Below are 24,597 nucleotides of genomic sequence, written 5' to 3'. Positions count from 1 at the left end.
AGCAGTAGGGAGCCACTAAAGATTTGGGAGCAGTAGAGTGATGTGATTGCAACTGGATTTTCGGAAGAGTAATGCATTAGTGATGTGCAAGGTTACTGGAGGGCAGGAGACCAGGTAGGAAGCTAGCTTACTATTGCAGATGAGTGATAAAGCCAGACTGGGCTAGTTGTGGGAGCAGGGGTACCAGAAAAGAGAAGAGGATACACGAGCTATTTCACATGATTTCCCACATTTAGCTTATCCTGACCTCCTTCCTGAGTGTGACACTCTCATTTCTCCCAGCTTTTCAGATGTTTCCTTATGGATAGTCTACCATCACTTCAAAATCAGTCCTAAGCAAAACAAGAACTCATTTTCCCTCTAAACCAGTTTTTCCTGTTTCTGTTAACACTGTTGCTCTTCCAATGCACAAATGAGAACCCAGAAAATCATCTCCAACTCCCACCTCACTCTGTCTCTGTTATTTACTGCTTATCTCCTACCCACTTTTCCTTTTCCTCCCAGGTTTACCACTCTGCTGAGCCTTGCCTATACTGTAGAATACCAAGACAGCATAGCAATGAAAATAGTCTAACAAGCCAGAGAAAGTAGCATTCCTCCAGGCTTCAACCCTGCCCTCCCCGTGAGCTGGTGTTCGGCAGTGACAGGGGCTCTCTCATGTTCCTGAGGCACCACCACTGGTCCTGGCTCTTGGTTCTCCTCCGTCCCCAGCCCCTATTTGGCAGAATTGATCGATGCAGATTTGCCAGTTAGAAAGGCTGGGTCAGCTGGGCAGACAGTAGAGGAGAGGTGGAAGGGCAGGAGACAGTAGTGGAAGGGGCGGGCAGCAATCATTCTCCTTGCCCTTCCACTGGCACAGACAGCCGTGCAACATTAGGGAGCCACATCGGACTCCGCCCTAGTCGGTAATGTTCTCTAGGCACAGATTAGAGCCACGGGGATAATGCAGGCACATTCACAGGACATTTGTGTTCTCTCCCTAGGCCCGAAAGGTGACCCCTTGTTATTCTAATTACCATGTCCTTGGGTTCCCAGTCTGTCTCCACAGAGGCCCCAAATCTTCATGGGTACCTTCTCATGCTCTTTGGTTTGTTTTTCTCCTTCTCAGGGTGGCAGGGATGAAGGAAATTTTCTGGATGATGCTCTCGTGAGACAGGATGCCCAGGTGAGCAGAACAGCAGCTTCTTTCTTGCCAGTAGGACAGGCCTTAGTTGGTGGACACCCTCGTATATTTCAGTGTATGTAGGCCAGACTGGGATATGGTACAACAAAGATTCCCATAGATGACCTTTAATAGCAGAGTTTTCTTGCAGAGATGCCTGGGGCTCAGGGGGTAGCACAGGGCATCATTATATAAGCATCCCTGGTTCCGGATTTCTTGGCACTAGGACCATGGTGTGGCCGCCCCAGAGAACCCTGGAGTGTCTTCTGAATCACTTGGAGGTGAAGGGACCTGCCTTTGCTTTGTTTACGTTGCCTCTTTACTTCCTCAAAGAGAACATTTGTTAGGACTTGTGTAAAATAGCGTGGCACAGAGTGTACCCTGTTGGGGGAAGTTAATACTACACCGCAAGAGGCAGCTCCTTCCCTGGTGTCCAGCTCACTAATGGCTGCTCTGGCATCAACCCCTGGTCTGCTTACTGTGGCCAGATAACACTAATCATAATAGCTAATAAAAAGTAGGTCTTCACCAGGTACCATACATTGTTCTAAGCTCTTTATATGAAGTTTGTCATTGAATCCTTGCAAGGACCCTATAAGTATTCCTATCTCCATTTTATGGACAAGGAAATTGAAGCTCAGAAAAGTTGCTCAAGTTCACACAGATAATAAATGGCAGAAGTGGGATTTGAACCTAGACCATTTGAATCTATCTAGACCCTGTACTGTTAACCAATATACAACCATAAAGATGTATTCGTCCTATTCAGTATGTGAGGTATCAACCACTATGGGTTCTGCAGGAAAAAACCTGTTGCTTTCAGCAGAAGGGAGAGGGGTATATGTGTCATGAGAGCTCTGAGGATTCAGGGAGGCCCATCTAACACAGGAGATATAGGAAATTGCTTTCAATCCAGAAGCTTTGAGGAGGGAAGAGTTATTAAAAACACTTGAACTCTTGGAGGCTTATGTGAATTTCAGCTACCTTAAGGATAGCATTTTGGGGCATGTTGGAAGGAACCTCCATTACCTAGGTGAATCCCAAATTGAGCATTAGTGAGCCATTTAGTCTTTAAATATTATGTCCACCGTCAGTTTTTTTTGTGGGTTTATAAGATACCAGGCATTGTGTTAACTACTTGACTTTTTTCCCTTATAATAAATCTGTGAAGTAGATATCACAACTTCTGTTTTATAGTAAAAAACTAATGCACAGATTTAAATAACTATCCAAGATCACATAGCTGGGGGAACTGGACTTTTTGAATCCAGATCTGTCTGATTTTTTTAAAAACCTTGCAACTCAACAAATGTTTTTGGGCTCCTTAAGGAGCACAGTTCTCCTTGGAAGTGACCAGGTGAAAAGATGCTTCCAAATAAGTTTGGGCTGGGGAAGTTGGAGAAATGATGTTCAATGAAACAACGAAAACCAGAATTTTAAAGTTTGTTACTTTATTACACTAAGTGAATCCTTTGTGCCTTTCCAGCTTTAAAATTCCATGATTCTGTAGATTGACTCTAAAGCAGTGAGAGAATTAAAGAAAGAAGTGAATAAACAAATGAGTAGATGAAAGCAAGCCTAATGAGTGACAAAATGTGTCGATTAGGGGCATTTTGAGAAATTTAGCAAGCCAGCTGCTGGTTATAAATAAACAACAGGGTTTAAAATTTTTTGATAAAATACATACAACATAGAATTTAATCTTAACCATTTTAAAATATATGGTTCGGTAGTGCTAACTATATGTGCATTGTTGTGCCTCCAATCTCTACAACTTTTTCATCTTGCAAAAGAAACTCTATACTCATTAAATAACTCATCTTCCCTTTTTCCCAGACACTGGCAGCCAGTATTCTACTTTCTATTTCTATGAGATTCACCACCTTATAGACACCTCATATAAGTGAAATCATATAGCATTTGGCTTTTTGTGACTGGCTTATGTCACTTAACATAATGTCCTCAAGATTCACCCATGTTGTAGCATGCAGCAGATCTCCTTCCTTCCTAAGATTGCATTATATTCCACTGCATGTATATACCGTATTTTGTTTATTCATGTGTCACTGTAATGTTGCTATGAAAATTGGTATACAAATATCTCTTCAGGATTCTGCTTTCAATTCTTTTGGATATATAGCCAGAAGTAGTATTGCTGGATCGTGTGATAACTCTTTTGTTTTTAATTTTTTAGGAACAGCCATACTGTTTTTTGTAGAGGCTGCATCATTTTACATTCTCACCAACAGTGCACAAGGATTCCAATTTCTCCACCTCCTTGCCAATACTTGTTAATTTGTTGTTGTTTTTTAAAAGCAGTGAGGTGATATAAACAGTAGTTTTGATTTGTTAATAATATAGTTAAAGTAGCCAGTATCAGTTTCTTGTATTCCTACATGTTTGGAATATAAGCAGTTATTAATGGGGTCCTTGTTCCACTGTGAGACCTTCTGTAGCCTAGAGCAAATCACAGATTATTCTAGAGCAGTGTTGTCCAATAGAACTTCCTGCAATGTGGAAATTTTCTACATTTGCACTTTCTAGTATGAGTAGCTATTAGCCACATGTGGTCACCAGGCTCTTGAAATATGGCTAGTATAACTGAGGAGTTGAATTTTAAATTTTAGTTAATTAAAATTTAAATAGCTACTTAGTGACTACTGTGTGGGACAGCCCAAGTCTAGGGCGTTCCTTTTAGCTCTTAAAATAAAGCTATGTAGTCTGTATACTGGGAGCTGCTGGTGTTTGCCCTGACTCTGAAGGAGATAGACTGTCCTATTAGTTTTATACTTAAGGAAAAATCTTAAGTCATTTCTACTGACTGCCAGTATCACTTCCACCCCCATCTCCAACAAAATGAAACTAAGCCAGCTCAGGTCTTTGAAGTTCTGGAAGTATTTATATATGTCCTGGCATCTTCTCTATAGTGTTTAAACTTGTATTTTGTTTGGCTTCAGGACCTGTATGAGGCTGGAGAGAAGAAATGGGGAACAGATGAGGTGAAATTCCTAACTGTTCTCTGTTCCCGAAACCGAAACCATCTGTTGCATGGTAAGGCCCTTACCTCATTGTCCAAAGAAAAAATTTGAAGGAGAGTGAAAACAATATTGCCCATAATTAATCAATAACCTGTTCCATTTTATTTGCTACAAAGAACTGATTGTATGAACTGTCTTAGATTTCTTACTTTGGAAATGTATGTGCATGAGGGCCAACTTCTGAAAGATTCATTACGAACAATTAGATAAAAGGTATTCATAGGAATCTGGCATTCCTACTTAAAGGAAACTGCCCTTCATAGTCGGTCTTTTCTCCAAAGCAGCCCCATTAAATTTGGTTACATATGGAAAAATCTTCAACACATCAGCAAACAATAAAAATGTTGGTTGACACTTATTCCTATGGAACTTCCAAGTTGTAAAGCTAATATAAGTGATTTCTTCAGGGGTTATGTGACATAAGATGACTAAGCACTATTTAGATCAAGAAAATTTCACTATTTTCTTACCAACCAACAATAATAGTGAGGGTGTATAATAACTGAGGTTTGTTAATTGTCTTCTAGGTCTAGTGCTAAACACATTATAAGCATTTTTTGTTGCAATATCCCAGTGGAGCAGCTGTTATTTTCCCCATTTTACAGTGGAGAAAACCGAGGCTTAGAAAATATGTCAATTAGATTTTTTTGTTCCAAGCAATACACAGACTCCAACTTAAGAGGAAATAATACAGAATGGGACAAGCGGGACAATGGGAAATACTTTTGGCTCTTTGAATTAAAGGGAGAGTTGAACTGTTCATCACATTAAAAAATACTTGGCAAAAAGGCAAAAAAATTGTATTACTTTAAAGTCTATTAAAAGATACGATCAGTTGTTACCAGTGTGACTCAGTTTTGAAGAGGCTGATTTGCCCTAGTTTTGATGAACCAAAAGGAAGATGAGCATACAGGTGATCACCAAGGCCAACGTGATAAAAAGACACATTCTTCTTACTAAGGAAAGCATGAGAAATGAAAGCAAATCTCGTTAGAGATTCTATTTTGTGTGTGAGAAACCAGGATCCCAGATAAGGAAAAGGACTTGCCTGATGTCTTCGAAGATTCCCAATATTTCTCCCTTCTCTCCTTGGGCTCATTCTACTTGCTATATGCCTCCTGGGTTCTCACCCACATTGCTAATTAGTTTCCTCTTGAAATCAGCTAAAGGATAAATAGTGTGGTCTGGTTAAAAGATGCTTATTCTCTCCATAAATTTTAGCTTCCTCTATTCTTTTTTGTTATTTATAATTCTCTTCTGTTATTGCTTGTAGTATTTGATGAATACAAAAGGCTATCACAGAAGGATATTGAACAGAGTATTAAATCTGAAACATCTGGTAGCTTTGAAGATGCTCTGCTGGCTATAGGTAAGCTAGTAGGTGATGAGGAGTACATTCACAGATGTTTATAAACTTTCCTCGTTAATCTTGGTTGTCATGGGGATATATTTTTTATTTCAGGAATTTAAAAATGGTTTAAATCACTCATGATGTGATCCAGAATTTTAAACAACGAATATATACAACTCGATTGTCATTGTACCATGAGGCCTCATATATTTTATATCCTCTGTGCCTTTGCATCTCAGTGTATAGAAAGATAATCCTATACTAGCTGCATCTTGTGAGTCTATGAATGGTTAGAACTAACAGTTTAATGTGGGAGAGATAAAAATCATTTTGAAACTATATGCTGTCTTTTGCTTTAGTGGCCTTTATTACTTACTTCTCCATGACAATAAATTGAGGATACTTGCCATCTGTGAAAATGCTTTCAGCATAGCCTATGTTCATAAAACATCATTTTGTTAAAATCTTTCTGGCAAAGCAATTAAGAGATACTTCTTACCTTGTAGAAACAGAGGAACAACTGTCAGTTTTTCTCATAGGTTTTATCTATAATCTTTTATTTTTTTGTCTCTCTACAGTGAAGTGCATGAGGAACAAATCTGCATATTTTGCTGAAAGACTTTATAAGTCTATGAAGGTAAATAGCTTCATTTTTAGCATCTGAATGACTCTGATGTGTTTTGTGTCCACCTTCATATGCTTGCTTGTATTCCCTACACCAATTAGCCAAAATCAGCATGAGATACTCAGTTCAATTCATCAAATCCTCCACTGACTGCCTGATAATAATAATATTAGGTAATATTTACTGAGTATGTATAATGTGTGATCACTGTTCCTAATGCTTTATACATATAGATTAATTTTATACCCACAACAGTTCTATGTGGTAGGTACTGTTAGCAGCCTCCATTTTGCAGATGAGAGAACTGAGGCATAGAGAGGATACGTGTTTTGCCTAAGGTCCTCAGTGAGAAAGTGATAGAGTAGGGATGCAAACATTGGCTGGCTGGCTCCTGAGCCCAAACTACTAACCATGCATTGTACTCTGTGCACGATTTCTTGCTGGAAACCATGGGAGGTGCAGGAAAGATCAAAACTTAGTCCTTGCTCTCAAAGAACATCTAGTCTTGAGGGGAAGTATGTGCAAAACATCAATAAGAACAAAATAAAATGTAAGATAGCAGTTGACAATATAAATATTATAGGAATACAGAGGAAAAAGTATTTTTTTAAAGAATATTGTTTGTTTCAGGGGTAAGAATCAGAAAAGAATATATAAAGAAGTTGGTATATTTGAGCTGGACCTTAAAGGGAGGTTTTACATGAGAGGATTTTGCATGGTAGGGCTGGGGGAGGAAAGGATGACATTTGGGGGCAGGAATAGGTGATGCAGGCAGGCTCAAGAACACCGAGTATGTCTCTAGAATGGCAGAGAGCGGTGTCCTCTGGTCAGAACACAGAGTGCTGGAAAGGTAGGCTGTGGAAAGTCTCAAACACCATGCTGAAGAGCCATAGTCCACAGGCCTTTAACATTGTGGCACACAGGACATCAGCAGGAGAACATACATAGGTTTGCCTTGATAGCCTAATGAAGCGCTCCATCTGAAAACCAGCTAGGCCTTGATATGTAGGGATCTTGTTTTCTTCCTTAGGGCTTGGGCACCAATGATGACACCCTCATCAGAGTGATGGTTTCTCGAGCAGAGATTGATATGTTGGACATCCGGGACAACTTCAAGAGGCTCTATGGGCAGTCTCTATACTCCTTCATCAAGGTAGGTCACAGGAACCCTGCCTGGTCCAGGGGAGAGCTCTGATGAAAGGACAGGGTTCTACCTAGGTACTTAGACACCTCTTTTTCTCTCCTCGGCAGGTATCATTCCCTTTAAAGATGGTACTCTAATTCAGAGATTTCCAGTCTCTCTATTTTCACACAAATGTTTAAATCTCTGCCCAGTTAGAAGCTGGAAATGTTTGCCTCCTAAACATTGTAATTATTTCATGTTGACCACAGAGAGAAGTGTATTTTAATGAATACCTTAAGAGCACAATTTCCTTGTCTCCCTTCTCGCAATGAAAGAAAGCAACTGAATCAATCATCCAGAACCCTATCTAGGGCCAGATGAAGTCCGCTGAAAATATGGGAAAAACGTGTTAGTTATCCTGGATTGCTGTTCTTTACCTGGCACCAGACTTCTAAGAGTCCTAGCATGGCATGGGAGTGACAAGAAATGATTCACGTCCTTCAAAACCCTTCGTTAACTGGGATTTTACTTCTTGATATAACCAGAATGGTGTCATGAATATGAAGCCAAGACCCATTTCCCTAGAAACTAGTGTTGCCTGCACAATAAACATCAAATCAGGATTTGATCTATGATTAAAATATTGTGAATCTTATTCACAGCCAGGAGAGATGTAACTACTAGGTGATTTGAGCTGTAGAGTTTGTTGTCTACAAGACATTCAGCAACTTGTTTCTATTTCTGTACAGTCTATGAGGTGACTTTATTTTGCAGAGCTGAAATATAGCTAGCTGTAAGTAAAATGCTTTTAAGATCCAAAGATGACCATAAAACAAGTTAGGGGAAAACATATTTATAACACAAAATACAGGGTTAATATCCCTATATGAAGAGTTTCTACAAATCACTAAGAAAAAGGAGAAAAACTCCAAAGGAAAACTAGGCAAAAAGAAAACATGTCATTCATGAAAGATGAAACACAGGTGGACAATAAATATGTAAAATGTTTAATCGCACTGATATACAATGAATTGCAAATAAAAACAAATCATCATTATTCACCTAAAACCTTAACAAAGTTTAAAGAGAACATAACCGGCATTGAGAAGGGCTTGGAGAAAACTCACCATCTCTTATGAAAAGACTGCAAACTGGTCTAACCTTTCAAGGAGGCAACTTGGCCATAAATGTTTAGAAAATAAACTATACCTCTTACTTAGCTATTATATATTCAGGAATTTCCTTAGGGAAAATAATAAAATAGAATAAAAGTGCACTAAGGCACAGAATGGAGAAAATATTTGTAAATCATATCTAATAAGGGTTTAGTATCCAAAATATATAAAAAACTCCTACAACTCAATAGAAAAAGACAAACAATCCAGTTAAAAAATGACAAAGGATTTGAATAGCCATTTCTCCAAGGAAGATCTACAAATGGCCAATAAGCACACATGAAAAGATCTCAGCATCAGTAATCATTAGAGAAATGCAAATCAAAACCACAATGAGATACCTACTAGGATGGCTATAATTTTTATTTTTTATTTTTAAAAAATTTTTATTAAGGTATCATTGGTGTACAATCTTATGAAGGTTTAACATGAGCAATGTTGTGTTTACTATGTTCACCCATATAATCAAGTCCCCCCCTACCCCCCCGCATACCCCATTAACAGTCATTGTCCATCAGTGTATAGAGTCACTACTTGTCTTCTCTGTGCTATACCTCCTTCTCCGTGACCCATCCTACATTATGTGTGCTAATCATAATACCCTTTAATCCCTGTCAACCTCCCTGCCTGTCCGCCCTCCACACCCCCTTTCTCTTTGGTAACCGCTAGTCCCTTCTTGGAGTCTGCGAGTCTGCTGCTGTTTTTTTCCTTCTGTTTTGCTTTGTCATTTGGTACTTGTCTTTCTCTGCCTGGCTTATTTCACTGAGAATAATGCCCTCTGGCTCCATCCATGTTGCAAATGGTAGGATTTGTTTTCTTATTATGGCTGAATAGTATTCCATTGTGTATATGTACCACCTCTTCTTTATCCATTCATCTATTGATGGACACAGGTTACTTCCATATCTTGGCTATTGTAAATAATGTTGTGATAAACATAGGGGTGCATATGTCTTTTTGAATCTGGGATCTTGTTTTCCTCAGGTAAATTCCTACAAGTGGAATTCCTGGGTCAAATGGTATTTGTATTTTTAATTTTTTGAGTAATCTTCCATATTGCTTTCCACAATGGTTGAACTAATTTACATTCCCACCAACAGTGTAGGAAGATTCCCCTTTCTCTGCATCCTCGCCAGCATTTGTTGTTCCTTGTCTTTTGGATGTTGGCCATCCTTACTGGTGTGAGGTGATATCTCATTGTGGTTTTAATTTGCATTTCCCTGACGATTAGCTATGTGGAGCATCTTTTCATGTACCTCTTGGCTGCCTGAATTTCTTCTCTGGAGAAGTGTCCGTCCAGATCCTCTGCCCATTTTTTAATTGGGTTATTTGCTTTTTGGGTGTTGAGGCATGTGAGTTCTTTTTATATTTTGGATGTTAACCCCTTATCGAATATGTCATTTACAAATATATTCTCCCACACTGTAGGATGCCTTTTTGTTCTACTGATGGTGTCCTTTGCTGTACAGAAGCTTTTTAGTTTGCTGTAGTCCCATTTGTTCATTTTTGCTTTTGTCTCCCTTGCCTGAGGAGATGTGTTCAGGAGAAAGTTGCTCATGTTCATATTCAAGAGATCTTTGCCTATATTTTCTTCTAAGAGTTTTAATGGTTTCATGACTTACATTCAGGTCTTTGATCCATTTCAAGTTTACTTTTGTGTATGGAGTTAGACAATAATCCAGTTTAATTATCTTGCATGTAGCTGTCCAGTTTTGAAAACACCAGTTGTTGAAGAGTCTGTCTTTTCCCCATTGTATGTCCATGGCTCCTTTATCATATATTAACTGGATTGCTTTGGCTATTCAGGGTCTTTTGTGAATTTTAGAACTATTTAGAACTATTTTTTCTAGTTTGTTGAAGAATGCTGTTGGTATTTGGAAAGGGATTGCATTGAATCTGTAGATTGCTTTGGGCAGGATGGCCATTTTGACAATATTAAGTCTTCCTGTCCATGAGCACAGGATGTATTTCTACTTATTGTTGTCTTCTTTAATTTCTCTCATGAGTGTCTTGTATTTTTCAGGGTATAGGTCTTTCACATCCTTGATTAGGTTTATTCTTAGGTATTTTGTTCTTTTTGATGCAGTTGTAAATGGAATTGTTTTCCTGATTTCGCTTTCTGCTAGTTCATTGTTAGTATATAGGAATGCAAGAGATTTCTGTGTATTAATTTTGTATCCTGCAACTTTGCTGAATGCAGTTATTAGTTCTAGTAATTTTGGGGTAGATTCTTTATGGCTTTTTAAGTACAATATCATGTCATCTGCAAACTTTGATAGTTTAACTTCCTTACCAATTTGGATGCCTTTTATTTCTTTGTGCTGTCTGATTGCCATGGCTAGGACCTCCAGTACTATGTTGAATGGAAGTGGGGAGAATGGGTATCCTTGTGTTGTTCCCGATCTTAAAAGCTTTCCCTTTCACTGTAAAGTATGATGTTGGCTGTGGGTTTGTCGTATATGGCCTTTATTATATTGAGGTATATGCCCTCTATACCCATTTTGTTGAGAGTTTTTATCAAGAATGGATGTTGAATTTTGTCAAATGCTTTTTCAGCATTGACAGATCATGTGATGTTTGTCCTTTTTGTTGATGTGGTGTATGATGTTGATGGATTTTCTAAAATTGTACCATCCTTGCATCCCTGGAATAAATCCTACTTGATCATGATGAATGATCTTTTTGATATATTTTTGAATTTGATTTGCTAATATTTTGTTGGGTATTTTTGCATCTGTGTTCATCAGGGATATTGGTCTGTAATTTTCTTTTTTTGTGGTGTCTGCCTGGTTTTGGTATTAGAGTGATGCTGACCTCATAGAATGAGTTTGGAAGTATTCCTTCCTATTTTGGAAATGCGTATTAGGTCTTCACTAAATGTCTGATAAAATTCAGTGGTGAAGCCATATGGGCCAGGGGTTAGGTAGTTTTTGATTACCAATTCAATTTCATTGCTGGTAATTGGTCTGTTCAGATTTCGTGTTTCTTCCTGTGTCAGCCTTGGAAAGTTGTATTTTTCTAGAAAGTTGTCCATTTCTTCTAGGTTATCCAGTTTGTTAGCATATAGTTTTTCATAGTATTCTCTAATAACTCTTTGTGTTTTTGTGGTATCCATAGTGATTTTTCCTTTTTCATTTCTGATTCTGTTTATGTGTAGTCTCTCTTTTTATCTTGATAAGTCTGGCTAGGGGTTTATCTATTTTGTTTATTTTCACAAAGAACCAGCCCTTGGTGTCATTAATTCTATTATTTTATTCTTCTCAATTTTATTTATTTCTTCTCTGATCTTTATTATATCCCTCCTTCTACTGATTTTGGGCCTCATTTGTTCTTCTTTTTCTAGTTTCATTAATGGTGAATTTAGACTGATCATATGGGATTGTTCTTCTTTCCTGAGATAGACCTGTATTGCTATAAACTTTCCTTTTAGAACTGCCTTCATTGTGTTCCACAGAAGTTGGGATGCTGAGCTATTGTTTTCATTTGCCTTTATATATTGCTTGATCTCTGTTTTAATTTGGTCATTGATACATTGATTTTTTAGGAGCATGTTGGTAAGCCTCCATGTGTTGTAGGCCTTTTTGTTTTCTTTATGTAATTTATTTCTAGTTTCATACCTTTGTGGTCTGAGAAGTTGGTTGGTAGAATTTCAATCTAGGCTCTTTTTATGGCCCAATATGTGATATATTCTGGAAAATGTTCCATGTGCACTTGAGAAGAATGTGTATCTTGTTGCTTTTGGGTGGAGTATTCTGTAGATGTCTGTTAGGTCCATCTGTTCTAATGTGTTGTTCAGTGCCTTTATCTCCTTACTTATTTTCTGACTGGTTGATCTGTCTTTTGGAGTGGGTGGTATGCTCAAGTCTCCTAAAATGAATACATTACATTGTTTCCCCCTTTAATTCTGTTAGTATTTATTGCACATATTTGGGTGCTTCTCTGTTGGGTGGATAAATATTTATAATGGTTATATTCTTTTGTTGGACTGACCCTTTTATCATTACATAATGTCCTTCTTTGTCTCTTGTTACTGTCTTTGTTTTGAAGTCTCTTTTATCTGATACAACTATTGCAACTCCTGCTTTTTTTCTTCCTATTTTTCGCATGAAATATCTTTTTCCATCCCTTCACTTTTAGTCTCTGTATGTCTTTGGTTTGAAATGAGTCTCTTGTAGGCAGCATACAGATGGGTTTTGTTTTTATCCATTCTGTAACTCTGTGTCTTTTGATTGGTGCATTCAGTCCATTTACATTTAGGGTGATTATCAATAGATATGTACTTATTGCCATTGCAGGCTTTGAATTCGTGGATTCCAAAGGTTCAAGGGCCACTTCTTTACCATCTAACAGTCTAACTTAACATGCTAATATGCTATTTCAAACACAATCTAAAGATTCTTTTTTTTTGTCCCTTTTCTTCCTCCTCCACTCTTTATATATTAGGTGTCATATCCTATACTCTGTGTATCCCTTGACTGACTTTATGGGTAACTGATTTAATTTTGCATTTGGTTAGTTAATTAATTGGTCTACTTCCTTTCCTGGGGTTTTATTTTATCTGGTGACAGTTATTTAGCCATAGGAGTGCTTCCATCTAGAGCACTCCCTTTAAAATACACTGTAGAGATGGTTTGTGAGAGGTAAATTCCCTCAACTTCTGCTTATCTGGAAATTGTTTATTCCCTCCTTCAAATGTAAACGATGATCTTGCTGGGTTGACTATTCTTGGTGCGAGGCCTTTCTGTTTCATTGCATTAAATATATCATGCCACTCCCTTCTGGCCTATAAGGTTTCTGCTGATAGTCTTATGGGTTTTCCTTTGTATGTGATCTTTTTTCTCTCTCTGGCTGCTTTTAATACTCTGTTCTTGTCCTTGATATTTTATATTTTATTAATTATATGTCTTGGTGTTGTCTTCCTAGGGTCCCTTGTGTTCGGAGATCTGTGCACTTCAATGACCTGAGAGACTATTTCCTTCCCCACACTGGGGAAATTTTCAGAAATTATTTCCCCAAAGAAACTTTCTAACCCTTTTTCTCTCTTCTTCTTCTTCTGGTACCCCTATAATCTGAATATTGTTCCATTTGGATTGGTTGCTCAGTTCTCTTATTCTTTCATTCCTAGAGATCCTTTTTTCTCTCTGTGCCTCAGCTTCTTTGTATTCCTGTTACCTAATTTCTATTTAATTTGCTGTCTCCTCTACCTCATCTAATCTCCTTCTAAATCCCTCCTTTGTATGTTTCATTTCAGATACTGTATTTTTAAAGTTTCTATATCTTTCTTGAAGTCCTCCTGAAGATCTTGAATATGTTTCTGTAGCTCCATGAGCATGTTTATGATTTTTCTTTTGAAATCTTTATCAAGATTGGTGATTTCAGTTTCACTGAGCCCTCTTTCTAGTGTTTGAGTGATTGTGGTTTATCCAAGATGCTTTTGCCAATTCGTATTTCTAATGATTACTCTGCAATAACAACTTTGTGTAGGTGGCACCCTCTAGTGCCCAGAAGCTGTATTCTCTGGAGCTGCACAGCACCTGGAGCAATGGCGGTCATCACAGGTGTGCGATGCTGGCACTTGCTGGGAGGAAAGAGCTCTTTCCTGCTGCTTAGCTACAGTGCTTGCCTCCACTGCCAGGGCTGGTGGGCCGAGTGTGCAGAGAGGCACCTGTGCACTATGCTTCTGTAGCTGCTGTAGGTGGAGCAACCCTACGGCTGGTCTGGAGTGATGGCGGAGGCAGCAGGTGTGCATGCTGGTAGGAAGTACTGGCAGGCAGTGTATCACAGTAGGGGGCTTCAGCGCTACGTTGCTATCCAGGAGGGTGGAGCGCCATAAGTTGCTGAAAGTTCCCAACCTGCTGGGGTGATTGTGCTAGGACGATTTTGTCCACCTGTCATTTCTACTTAGCAGCAAGCTCTGTATAATACTTGCCCCTTTAGCACCCCTCTCACTGCTGGGAAGTCTTTCAAATGGCCTGCCTTTCTTTTGTCCCAGAGTGGCCGGTTGTGGTTACCCATTCTCCCCAATCTCAGTCTCTGAGTATTCTGCCTGTCTTTGCTTTCCAACCCCTCTAATCTCCAGAGCACCATGCCATGTGGGTTCATGCTCCTGGAGTAGATCTCCAGGGCTGAGTATTCAGCAGTCCTGGGCTTCTACTCCCTCCCCGCTCTGTTTCTCTTCCTCCTGCCAGTGAGCTGGGGTTGGGGAAGGGCTTGGGTTCCTCCGAATTGTGGCTTTGTTACTTTACCCTTTCCCATGAGATCTTCTCTTTTCTCCAGCTGTTGGCCATCTGTTGCAGTCTTCCTTCTGGTCACTCTTTTAGGATTAGTTGTATTTGCTGTATTTTCATATATGTGGTTTTGGAAAGAGATTTCTGCCTCACTTCTCATGCCATCTCTTTCCAGTCTCCTCATTCTGAAACTTTTTTAAAAAAAGGAGAATAACAAATGTTGGTGAGGATGTGGAAAAATTGGAATCTTGTGTATTGCTAGTACAAATGTAAAATGGTGTAGCCACTATGGAAAACAGTTTGGCATTTCCTCAAAAAGTTAAACACAATTACCATATCACTCAACAGTTCCATTCCCAGGTATATATTCAAAATAAATGAAAGCAAGAACTGAAACAGATACTCTCACCAATGCAAACATTATTCAAAATATCCAAAAGGTGGAAACAACCTGGGCATCCATGAACAGATGAGTGGATAAACAAAATGTGGTATGTACATGCATAAAAAGGAAAGAAGTTTCTGATATGTGGAAACATGCTAAGTTAAATAAATCAGATACAAAAGAACAAATACCATGTGATTTCATACTTAATGTGAAATATTTGTTTATTTTTAATTAAGGTGTTGATATACAGTCTTGTACAATATTTAGAATAGGTAAATTCATAAAGTAGACTGGAGGTCACCAGTAGCTGGGGCTAGGGCTGGGGAGTGAAGAATTATTTATTTAGTGGGTACAGAGTTTCTAGTCCAGGTGATGAAAGGGTTTGGAAATAGTGACAATGGTTACACAGTGAGAATGTAATTAATGACACTGAATTATATGCTGAAAAATGGTTAAAATAGCAAATTTTGTTATATATATATATATGTATGTATGTATGTATATACATAAAAATTTTTTACCACCTAAAAAAATCTGTGCATTTGAATGAAATCATTTCATGAAATGTGAAAGAAGTAAACTAAATATATTTTATCAAAGCATTGTTTGTATTTACCTTACTTTTTTTATATATTGTATAATTTATACAAATAATATGGTATACATTTTAGGATATAATTTATTATATATATATTTTTTAACCAATAGGGGATGACTCAGATAAATTATAGGAAATCTATACAATGTAATACTGTACAGACACTAAAATGGTGGGGTACAAAAATACTGATTGGCTTGGGGAAACATCACTATAAATAAAATATATTTATATTACTTGGTTCTATATATAAAAACATGCAAATATACATGTGTATAAGCACATATCTACAACACTGGCAAAGACTGAAAATAAAGAATGCATTGCCCATTCTGTAACAGTTGTCAAAAGGAGCAAAGCAGAAATATAAAACATGTAAATAACAGAAGAAATGATAGAAGTAACATAAAAATGTAAGTTATAATAGTAAATAAACTCAATTTAGGTAAAAATATAAAATCTTACTCTATGCTAAGGAACAGCTAAAATACAGTGACATGTAGGAAGCGTAAAAGAACAGTTGGGATTAAGAATAGCAGGGATTACACTATAAGTAAAAAGAATTTAAGAGAAAAAGCATTAAATAGGTAAAAGTAGATCACTTTATGTTGATAAAAGCAACAATTCTCAACACAGGTTAAATTTTCATGAAACATTATGTACCAAATTGTGTTACATTTAAATATATAAGACACTTGATGCTCCAAATGAAGACAGTGATGGAAACCCTATGCTGGATAGACTTTTTAACACATTCTTATTTATTGACAGATCAATGAGGCAAAGTATGAACAAGGATACATTAACATTAATTTTAATAGATACATATTAAACTTTGAATCCTATAGTGATCCCATCTTTTCTAGTGCTAATGAAGCACTAACAAAAATTGATCTGTTATTTAGACCATAAAAAAATTATATGTAGAAATTATAGCACCTTTCTACAAGGCTATTTTGCAACCCATATTAAAAGGCTTAAGAAAATTCACGATTATTAATCTTGTATTCCCCATCTTATGAAAAATCTGAATAAATGAACAAGAAAACATCCAAAAATTTAACTATGATTTGCTTAATGCAGCAGTGTTTCTAATAGTGAAAAATTGGAAACAACATAAATATCCAACAGGGAGGGGGTAATCAAGTAAGTTATTTTGCCTGTGTACAATGGAATACCCTGTAACCACTAAAGAATGATGTTATAGAAGAATATTTAACTTATTAAAGTAAGGATATAGGCTATATTAAGTAAAAAAAAAAATGCTACAATTCCCATAGGAATCTGTATAAATTGAAAAAAGTCTGGAAGAATATGCACAAACCAAAATGTTAAGAATTGTAATCTCTAGATGGTGTAATTATACATGATTTTTATTTTCTTTTATGTCTTTACTTTCTACATTGAACAAGTATTATTTTTGTAATTAAGAATAATAAATGTTTTTTTAAAAACATCTCTGAGAAAACTCCAGACAAGATTGAAAAGTTAACCTAGAAGACCTCAAGCTGTGTATTGCATTTTAAAACCTACTTATCTGACTATAACTTTGCTTTTCTTGTCCCCAGGGTGACACATCTGGAGACTACAGGAAGGTACTGCTCATTCTCTGTGGAGGAGATGATTAAAATAAAATCCAGGAAAGATAAGAGGATTCCCAACACTTTCCATTTTTTTAACTTCATTTTTCTACACTGCTATTAGCATTATCTCAGAATGCTTATTTCCAATTAAACGCCTACAGATGCCTCCTACGATACAGACTGTATTATTATTATTCATCTATACTTATTACCATGCTTTAAAACTGTACTTGCATTTCAAAGCTTATAAAACTTACAAGGAGATTTAAAATTAGAAATAAAAATGTACTCCATGTTTTTAACAGCTTTCTCGTTTGCATTTCACAGAAATTGGAATATATTAAATTATTCCGTGTTTCCCTTTTGGTGAAAAACTATTAAAGTGGAAGTCTGAAAGACTGCTCTAAAATCACTTTTCTTCCCTAACTCTGTTTTCAAGCAACTTCTTGGTTTGAAATTATGGGCATCTAGTTAGTAAGACTACCAGTCCAATTTGCTATTTTACAGAGTTTGAAAGCATCCACTAACCTCCTTTGTTTAGATTTTATCTACAGCATTAGTTGATCTTAATTAAATTTGGCATGGGAGATTTCCTTCATCACATCTTATGTTAAGATCACTTATTCTGTCCTGGTTGAAGTACACTAAAATCACAAACTTGTCTGAACAAATTAAATTCTAAGTGTGGTTATAGAGATCATACATGTGTCTGGTTACCAAACATAAATGTTGAACATTCCACAATATTATGGTTAGTATCTTAATCCAGCTTGAAGATGGGGAAAAATTAGTGTCAAACTAAGTATTCTGCTGATGGTGTAATGCTTTGAATTTACTTAAAGGAAATTTTTTTGTACTAAAAATAATTTTTAAAATATTTTTCAATTTTGTTGATTTGCAGTAATTTATGTTCACCTATGCCTTTCAACTCTAGGATTACTCTGAAGTTGTACTTGGATTTAATTCAGAAATTCAGTTTGTGTACAACATGGAAAAATAATTTTAATAAAACATGGTGTCTTTAAAATGATATATTCTTTCTCTGATAGACTTTTTCACTTGTGAAGTTTTTCATCCTGGGCCTGAAAGGAGATATTTTTGAAGAATTGTGTTTGTTACTCAGTTTCTTTTAGGAACTATAACATCAGGAAAAAATAACATATTTAGTCTTATGTGCACTTACTGTCATAAAACTGTTAAAAATACACCAAACAGTACTTAATGTTATAAAATAACATTTAATTTATTATCTGGAAATGAGTAATGTTCTCTGTTCTACTAATACTTGTCTTCTTCATTCTATAATATCCATTGTCTTTTGATGGGCGAAATATAAAGATCTGTTTTTCAATTTTTTTCTGCTTGCCTATTACAAGCTTGAGCTCTTGGTGAAAGTTTTTTACTTAGTCATTCTAGGTAATTACAGGAAATAGAACTTCTGCTTTGATACCTACCTAGAAGAATATGGAATTTTCAAATGAACTTTATTTGGCTTTGGAAAAATTGCAAAATTTTTGGTATCATCTTTAAATTATACATTACTTAGCCAGAATTTTTTTTTAAATTGCATTTGTTGACTAGCTTTCTAGAGGCAACTTTGTTTTTCTCTCTCACTGCCCACTATCATTTATTCAGTGAGCCTAGTTCTTCTGTCTTTACTTGAAAATTCAGAGGATTGAGTCATGACTTTTCTGGTCACTTTTAGGTTTTAGAAGTCCTACCATGCAATCCGTTCAGGTCATAAACAGTGTCATTTCAGCAGTTAATATGTCCAGTCAAAATTCCAAACTTGATCTACAGTTGAGAGCTCGTTCACCTCTGGCCTACTGCCAGCAATTAGCTGGTTTTTGGGAAAAGGGATTTGGTGGGCTGCTCTTCTTCCTCCATCTAGCCTTCCTTCCATACCCTCCTCCTCCCACAACCTAGCTAGGGTTGTAGTAGGAGGGAGGAGAATAAAGGTGAGCAAGAAAGTTCCTACCTGATTGTTACTGCTGTGATGGTAGAGGATCAGCACTGTGTGCCATTAGCAAGCATTTAAAGCTGATTCTTGTTGGCATTCTCCTGGGTTCCTTTATCAACCCCATCACCAGGGAACTACTCATCTTCCGTTCCTTGGGCAAGGCAAATGCTATTCTCCTTTTCCAGCCCCTAGGAATTCAATACCTTCAGATTCTCTATGCTGAAGTCTGTTCGTCCTTCCACCCAAGACTCCTGGACAGAATCTAAGATGATCCCATGCTGTGTCTTATAATGAACCACACATTTTCCATGGGAAACACTTGCACATATTTTGTGCTGCAAAATTCTGAGCACGCAGACAGATCTTGCAGCCAAAATACTCTGGCCCTCCCCGTGCCAACACCCCCTTCCCAAGCTGTCTCAACCAGCCTCTCCTAGTTCAGATTTCTCAGACTTGAGTCAGACTCAGTCCACTGGGACCCCTGCAAACTACATTTTCTGCTGTTGGGAGTATGAATTGGGCAGTCATTTCAGAGAACAATTTGGCTGTAGCTTCAATAAAATTGAAAAGTTCCCAACATATCCACTTTTAGCAGTCTATTTGGTGAATCTCTTATACATGGTGTTCATTGCTGCTCTATAAGAAAGAACATTAAAGTAGAAACAACCTAACTCCTTCGAAAGATAAATTGTGGGCTAGTCACAATAAGCAATGAAAATTAACAGACTTGTCAGTTGGATAAGTCTCAAAAGCATAATTTTGGGAGAAGAGAAAGGTTCAGAATGATAGGTACAATATGATTCCATTTGATTAAGTGCCTAAATGTGCAGAAGAATATATATTGCTTATGGGTATAAGAACACACATGGGAATAATGATAAACACCATTCTCAGGACAGTGTCCACCACAGTGGAGGGAAAGACTGAGGTGGAGAGATAGCTTCTGCCTATCTGTACTGTTCTACCTAAAAGAATGGATCAAAGGAAGTATGATAATTCAAATGTAAATAATCATACTTGTGTGGGCCCAAAGGTACTTAACATACTACTCTATTTGAGTGGTTCGTTGTATTTCATTACAAATATTTAATAAGTAGCAGAAGGGAGTCAGGGAGTAACAGCTGGCTGTCCAGAGTCCATAGCAATGGCTGCATACTCCAAGTAGACAGCTGTAAATTTTGCTTGGGCCTCCATAAGGCCCCTTAAGCACTGACAGTCCTGGTACCAGACCCTGTTCCAACGCTCCACTGTCGTGAGAAGGGAAGGAACAGCCTGCAGGAAACATTTGCCATAATCCATCGAGGACAGAAGGAAAGCTGATGCTTAAGAAACTCAAAGGCTAGCCAAACGCCACATTTTAGGTCCTCCTCCCCAAAGAAGCCATGCCTCCGACCTTCTTAGGGCATGATCCTAGTAAGCGGTGAGCACCTCCAGGAAAGAGCCCAAATAGCGCCGTCTTTTTGCCCCTTGCCTAACACAGGGCCCAGAAGGAATCTGGAGCTCAAGGAAGAATAAATGAGTCTGGATTCCCTGTCTTGCTAAACTTCTAAAGAAGTGTGTGAAGTAACACTAAACGGTAGGTGGACCCCAAAATTCAAGCTAGAATGAGACCCAGCCCGGCCGAACGCCAAAATCCCTCAACTTGCACACTGTTCCCGCTCCAGTCCGCATCCCGTTGGGCGCATGCTCCACCCGCCACGCACACCCGCCTCTCCCAGTCCTTTCCGGAGGCTCGCCGCACGCATGCGCTCTCCAGCCCGCGCTTTGTCGCGAAAGCGAGGGGGTTGAGGTCCTGCGGTCCCGGCGCGCCGCGCGTTGAGACGCGGTGGGCGGGGCGGAGAATGGAGGCTGTATCCTCCGCTGCAACGGTCAGGTCTGCGCGTGGAAAGGTGGCTGTGTAGGCACCCGGGTGGAGTGCAGGCCGGCGGCGGCAGGGCCATGGCGGGAGAAGGGTTTCGCTGGGCTCCCTGAGGTGCACTCCCTGAAGTCCCTGGGAGCTGTGGCTCATGGGCTCGCTGAGCAGCCGAGTGCTGCGCCACCCGGGACGAGCCCGAGCCCAGCAGGAGCCGGGTTCTGGGGCTGGGGGCTCGGCCCGCAGGCCGGAGACCGAAGGAGATGCGGTGGGCCACGGCTTCTGTTACTGCGCCGGCAGCAGCAAGCGCAAGCGGAACAGCGGGGCCTTTTGCCACTGTCATTCCGACTCGGAGACAGACGAGAATGAGGAGGAAGGGGACGAGCAGCAGCGGCTCCTCAACACCCCTAGGAGGTACGTGGGGGACGCGCCCACACCGCCCGCGCCGGAGCCCTTAGGGCGAGCCGGCGCCGGGTGCGCCTGGGGGTGCGGCGCTTCCCAGCCTGCGAGGAGCGGACGTGCCCTTGACGGTAACGTGCGGGCCGGCCCGGGGCTGGGGCGGTGAGCAGCGCCGTGGGAACGCCTGGTGCTGTGGATTTTAAACCACAGACGCTGTCAGGGCGGTGGTGTAAACAGCCTCGAGGTGAGACGGAGCAACGCCAAGCCGGAGCTTGCGCCTCTTTAATCCTTAGACACGACCGACTGGTTGGCCTTCGGTAATACACCTTTGTCCTCCCGGAGTGGGTGGCAGTAGAGTAAGTTGTTTTGCATCCGGTTGTCTTAAGTAGTACAGACACGTGAATTTAGTCTCTCTCGAGATGGGCATCCCTGTTGTCCACTCGGTGTAGGGGAAATGATTGTGCACAGGAGCTCTCATAAAGGTGAATTTTATCAGTAGCGTACCTTTTTGTTCCTTATTAGGAACCATCTTTCAGAGTCTGTAGTACTTGAACATTGGCCGTGAATGCGTCTGTAGGGCTGTTCTGCAGCTTGCTTAAACTTTTTTTCAGAGTTGAAAAACAGGATATTTACCTGTGAACTGGAATGTAGTTTATAAGTAGAAAATGTTTTCATATGAACAATCTGGTTGCTTTTTTTTTTAAAGGTCATCATTAGGGTCACACAGATGAGTCTTTTTTGCTACAAAAGTGTTACTTTTTTAAAAAAAGTATTGTAGGTAACCTCTGTTAATAGTTTGATTTTATAAAATCTTTCATATAGTTTTATGTATGAGTGCTTGTATTTATTTACAAAAATGAACCCCCGCTGTCAAATTGTTAAGTTACATTTCTGGAGTCAGTGTATTTGTGGAGTCAGTGTCGGTATATAGTTTTAAGATTCTGAGTTCTAGTTTGTATTCTGCACTTAATAACATTATTTCCTCCTTAGTAAAATGGAGAGCTACTACTTGCCTTAAGGGGGTTGACAATTAGAAGGTATATAATTTTCAGTGCCTGGTATGGGAACTCAGTAAATATAATATCTCCTTGATAAATTTTCCTCCTTTATCATTACAAAATCTCTGCTAATAGAGCCCCTACCACTTTCTTTTGATAAGTTTTTAAAAGCTGTGTCTTTTAACATCCTTGCCCTTTTCACCCATGTCTTTATATTTAAAGTAGTTATCTTGTAGACAGCGTTTAGTTGGGTCTCGCTTTAAAAAAAAAATTCAATAGGATAATCTCTGCCTTTTTGTGAGTATTTAGATCTCTCACATTTAATGTCATCATTGAAATAGGCATGTCAGGATCTATTTGAACGAGAGAAATCAAGTAATCTGAATAGGGGAATTTTAATGTAACCATTATTAACAACTACCTGGAAAGTAACTACTAAAAAATCTCTAAAGAATACAGGAATAGTGGGTATAGGGAACAGTCATTACTTCTAGGGCTGAGACAGTATACCCAAGGAAGGAACAGATCTAGAATCGGGCCACCTTTCTCAAGCTGAGATTCAGATGTTGGAGGAGGTATAGCAGTAGCCCACTAGAAGGTGGAGAAGTTTGCTCAGATGTGGTAGGCTAAGGCTGGCAAGCCAGAAACTGCCCACTGGGTTACTGACAAAACTTGTTTTGCTTGGAGGGTGTCTGGCCCACAAACCTGAAATATTTACTGTCTAGACCTTTAAAAAGTTTGCCAACTCCTGACCCAGATGTGAACTGGAATGGAGAAGCCTTTAAAGCAAACCTTTATTAGAAAATGCATATCAGAATTTAGTATGTGGTATATCATGGAAGATGACTGGTTTACTCAGCCCAACATGGATGAAGGGTATAAGAAAATATTAAGGCATAGAATTTGTATATTGACAATAATATGCTTCCTGAAGTTGCCTGGTGTGCACTCCACCTCAGCCAATACTCCCTAAGAAGCTTTAGCTTCCAGGCCCACCTTCCACCTCATTCTTATCTTCCCTCAACTGCATGGTTTAGTTTTACATTAACAAGACTGTTAAAACTTAACTGTTTGATGTCCCTAGATCGTGTCCAAAAAATTGGAATCTAGTAAACAGTGTTTATTGTTACAACTATGTAAATATTGTTCATTGCAGAGTTAAGTAGTGTGTTAAGATTATAAATCATACTTCATGGGTCCAGTGTCACAACCTTTTTTCTCTCTTGAAGAAATTTTCTAACATCACAGTAAAGTGGAATCATTTTCATATCAATTATACCTTAATAAAAATAATAAAGGGGAAAAAAATGGAATCATTTTCTTACATTACATCAAGTGCTTAAAGTCACGCCCTGTTTATTTGTATCTTATTGGAACAATGCCTTTTTTTGGTATTACTTTTCTGTTTTCTAGTTTCTAACTGCCTCCCCCACTACCCCTGCCTTTGACAAAAGAATAATATTCCTTCATTATATCTTCAGATTTTTCTGTCTGTCCAAACACACTGGCCCTCTCCTGTAAATCCAAGACCTCCCTCCTAAATTCCTCCGTCTTCCTGTTTCAGCCTGGATCCATTATTCTCCAGGTCTGCACTTACTGCATCTCTAGTGTTGGATCCACTTTTCTGTAGCCTGTAACTTTCTTTCTCACTCATTTTAAGGAACTACATCCACAAGTATTTTCCTAAGAAAGGGTACAAAAGGAGGTAACTTGTACTTATCTAAATGTAAACTTAGTCTCTCACTTTATTCAACCTTTGTCTGGGTATGGAAATCCAATCTAAAATAACTTTTCATATCTTTGATGATATGATGTCATTATCTTTTAGCCTATAGTGTTGATGAGAAGAATGATGCTGATCTAATTTTCTTTTTTTAGGTGACTTTTTTTTTTCTCTGAAACTTTTGGAATTTTTCTTTGGTAGTTTGGAATTTAACTAGAATGTTCTTAAGTGTGGGTCTTCGTACTTGGCGGATCCTTATTTAGTTTAGTTTGGGAAAACTTTATTTCATTAATATCCTTTCTCCTGTTACCTTTGTTTTCCCTTTCTTGTACCCCTCTACATTGGATTTTGGATTTTCTGGATTGTACTTTGTTGGTCTTTTTTGCTTTTTTTGT

The 24,597-nt window shown here is 38.5% G+C and overlaps 2 protein-coding genes across 5 annotated transcripts in view; both read left to right on the top strand.

The window, feature by feature from the left end:
• Positions 1–18,300, top strand: part of ANXA4 (annexin A4) — a 57,665-nt gene extending 39,365 nt beyond the window's left edge. For both annotated transcript variants that reach the window (XM_036908268.2, XM_036908267.2), the window contains 6 exons: positions 1,109–1,165; positions 4,120–4,213; positions 5,474–5,569; positions 6,130–6,188; positions 7,207–7,329; positions 17,256–18,300. In XM_036908268.2, coding sequence (XP_036764163.1) covers positions 1,109–1,165; positions 4,120–4,213; positions 5,474–5,569; positions 6,130–6,188; positions 7,207–7,329; positions 17,256–17,315 — 489 coding nt within the window. In that variant the 3' untranslated portion in view covers positions 17,316–18,300. The remainder of the gene's footprint in view (positions 1–1,108; positions 1,166–4,119; positions 4,214–5,473; positions 5,570–6,129; positions 6,189–7,206; positions 7,330–17,255) is intronic.
• Positions 18,301–21,060: 2,760 nt separating this feature from the next.
• GMCL1 (germ cell-less 1, spermatogenesis associated) overlaps positions 21,061–24,597 on the top strand; it is a 49,646-nt gene continuing 46,109 nt past the window's right edge. For all 3 annotated transcript variants that reach the window (XM_036908270.2, XM_036908271.2, XM_036908269.2), the window contains exon 1: positions 21,061–21,496. In XM_036908270.2, coding sequence (XP_036764165.2) covers positions 21,237–21,496 — 260 coding nt within the window. In that variant the 5' untranslated portion in view covers positions 21,061–21,236. The remainder of the gene's footprint in view (positions 21,497–24,597) is intronic.

This window comes from Manis pentadactyla, chromosome 2 (assembly GCF_030020395.1).
Source record: "Manis pentadactyla isolate mManPen7 chromosome 2, mManPen7.hap1, whole genome shotgun sequence".
NCBI lineage: Eukaryota > Metazoa > Chordata > Mammalia > Pholidota > Manidae > Manis > Manis pentadactyla.
This window is presented reverse-complemented; position numbering and strand designations above follow the sequence as displayed.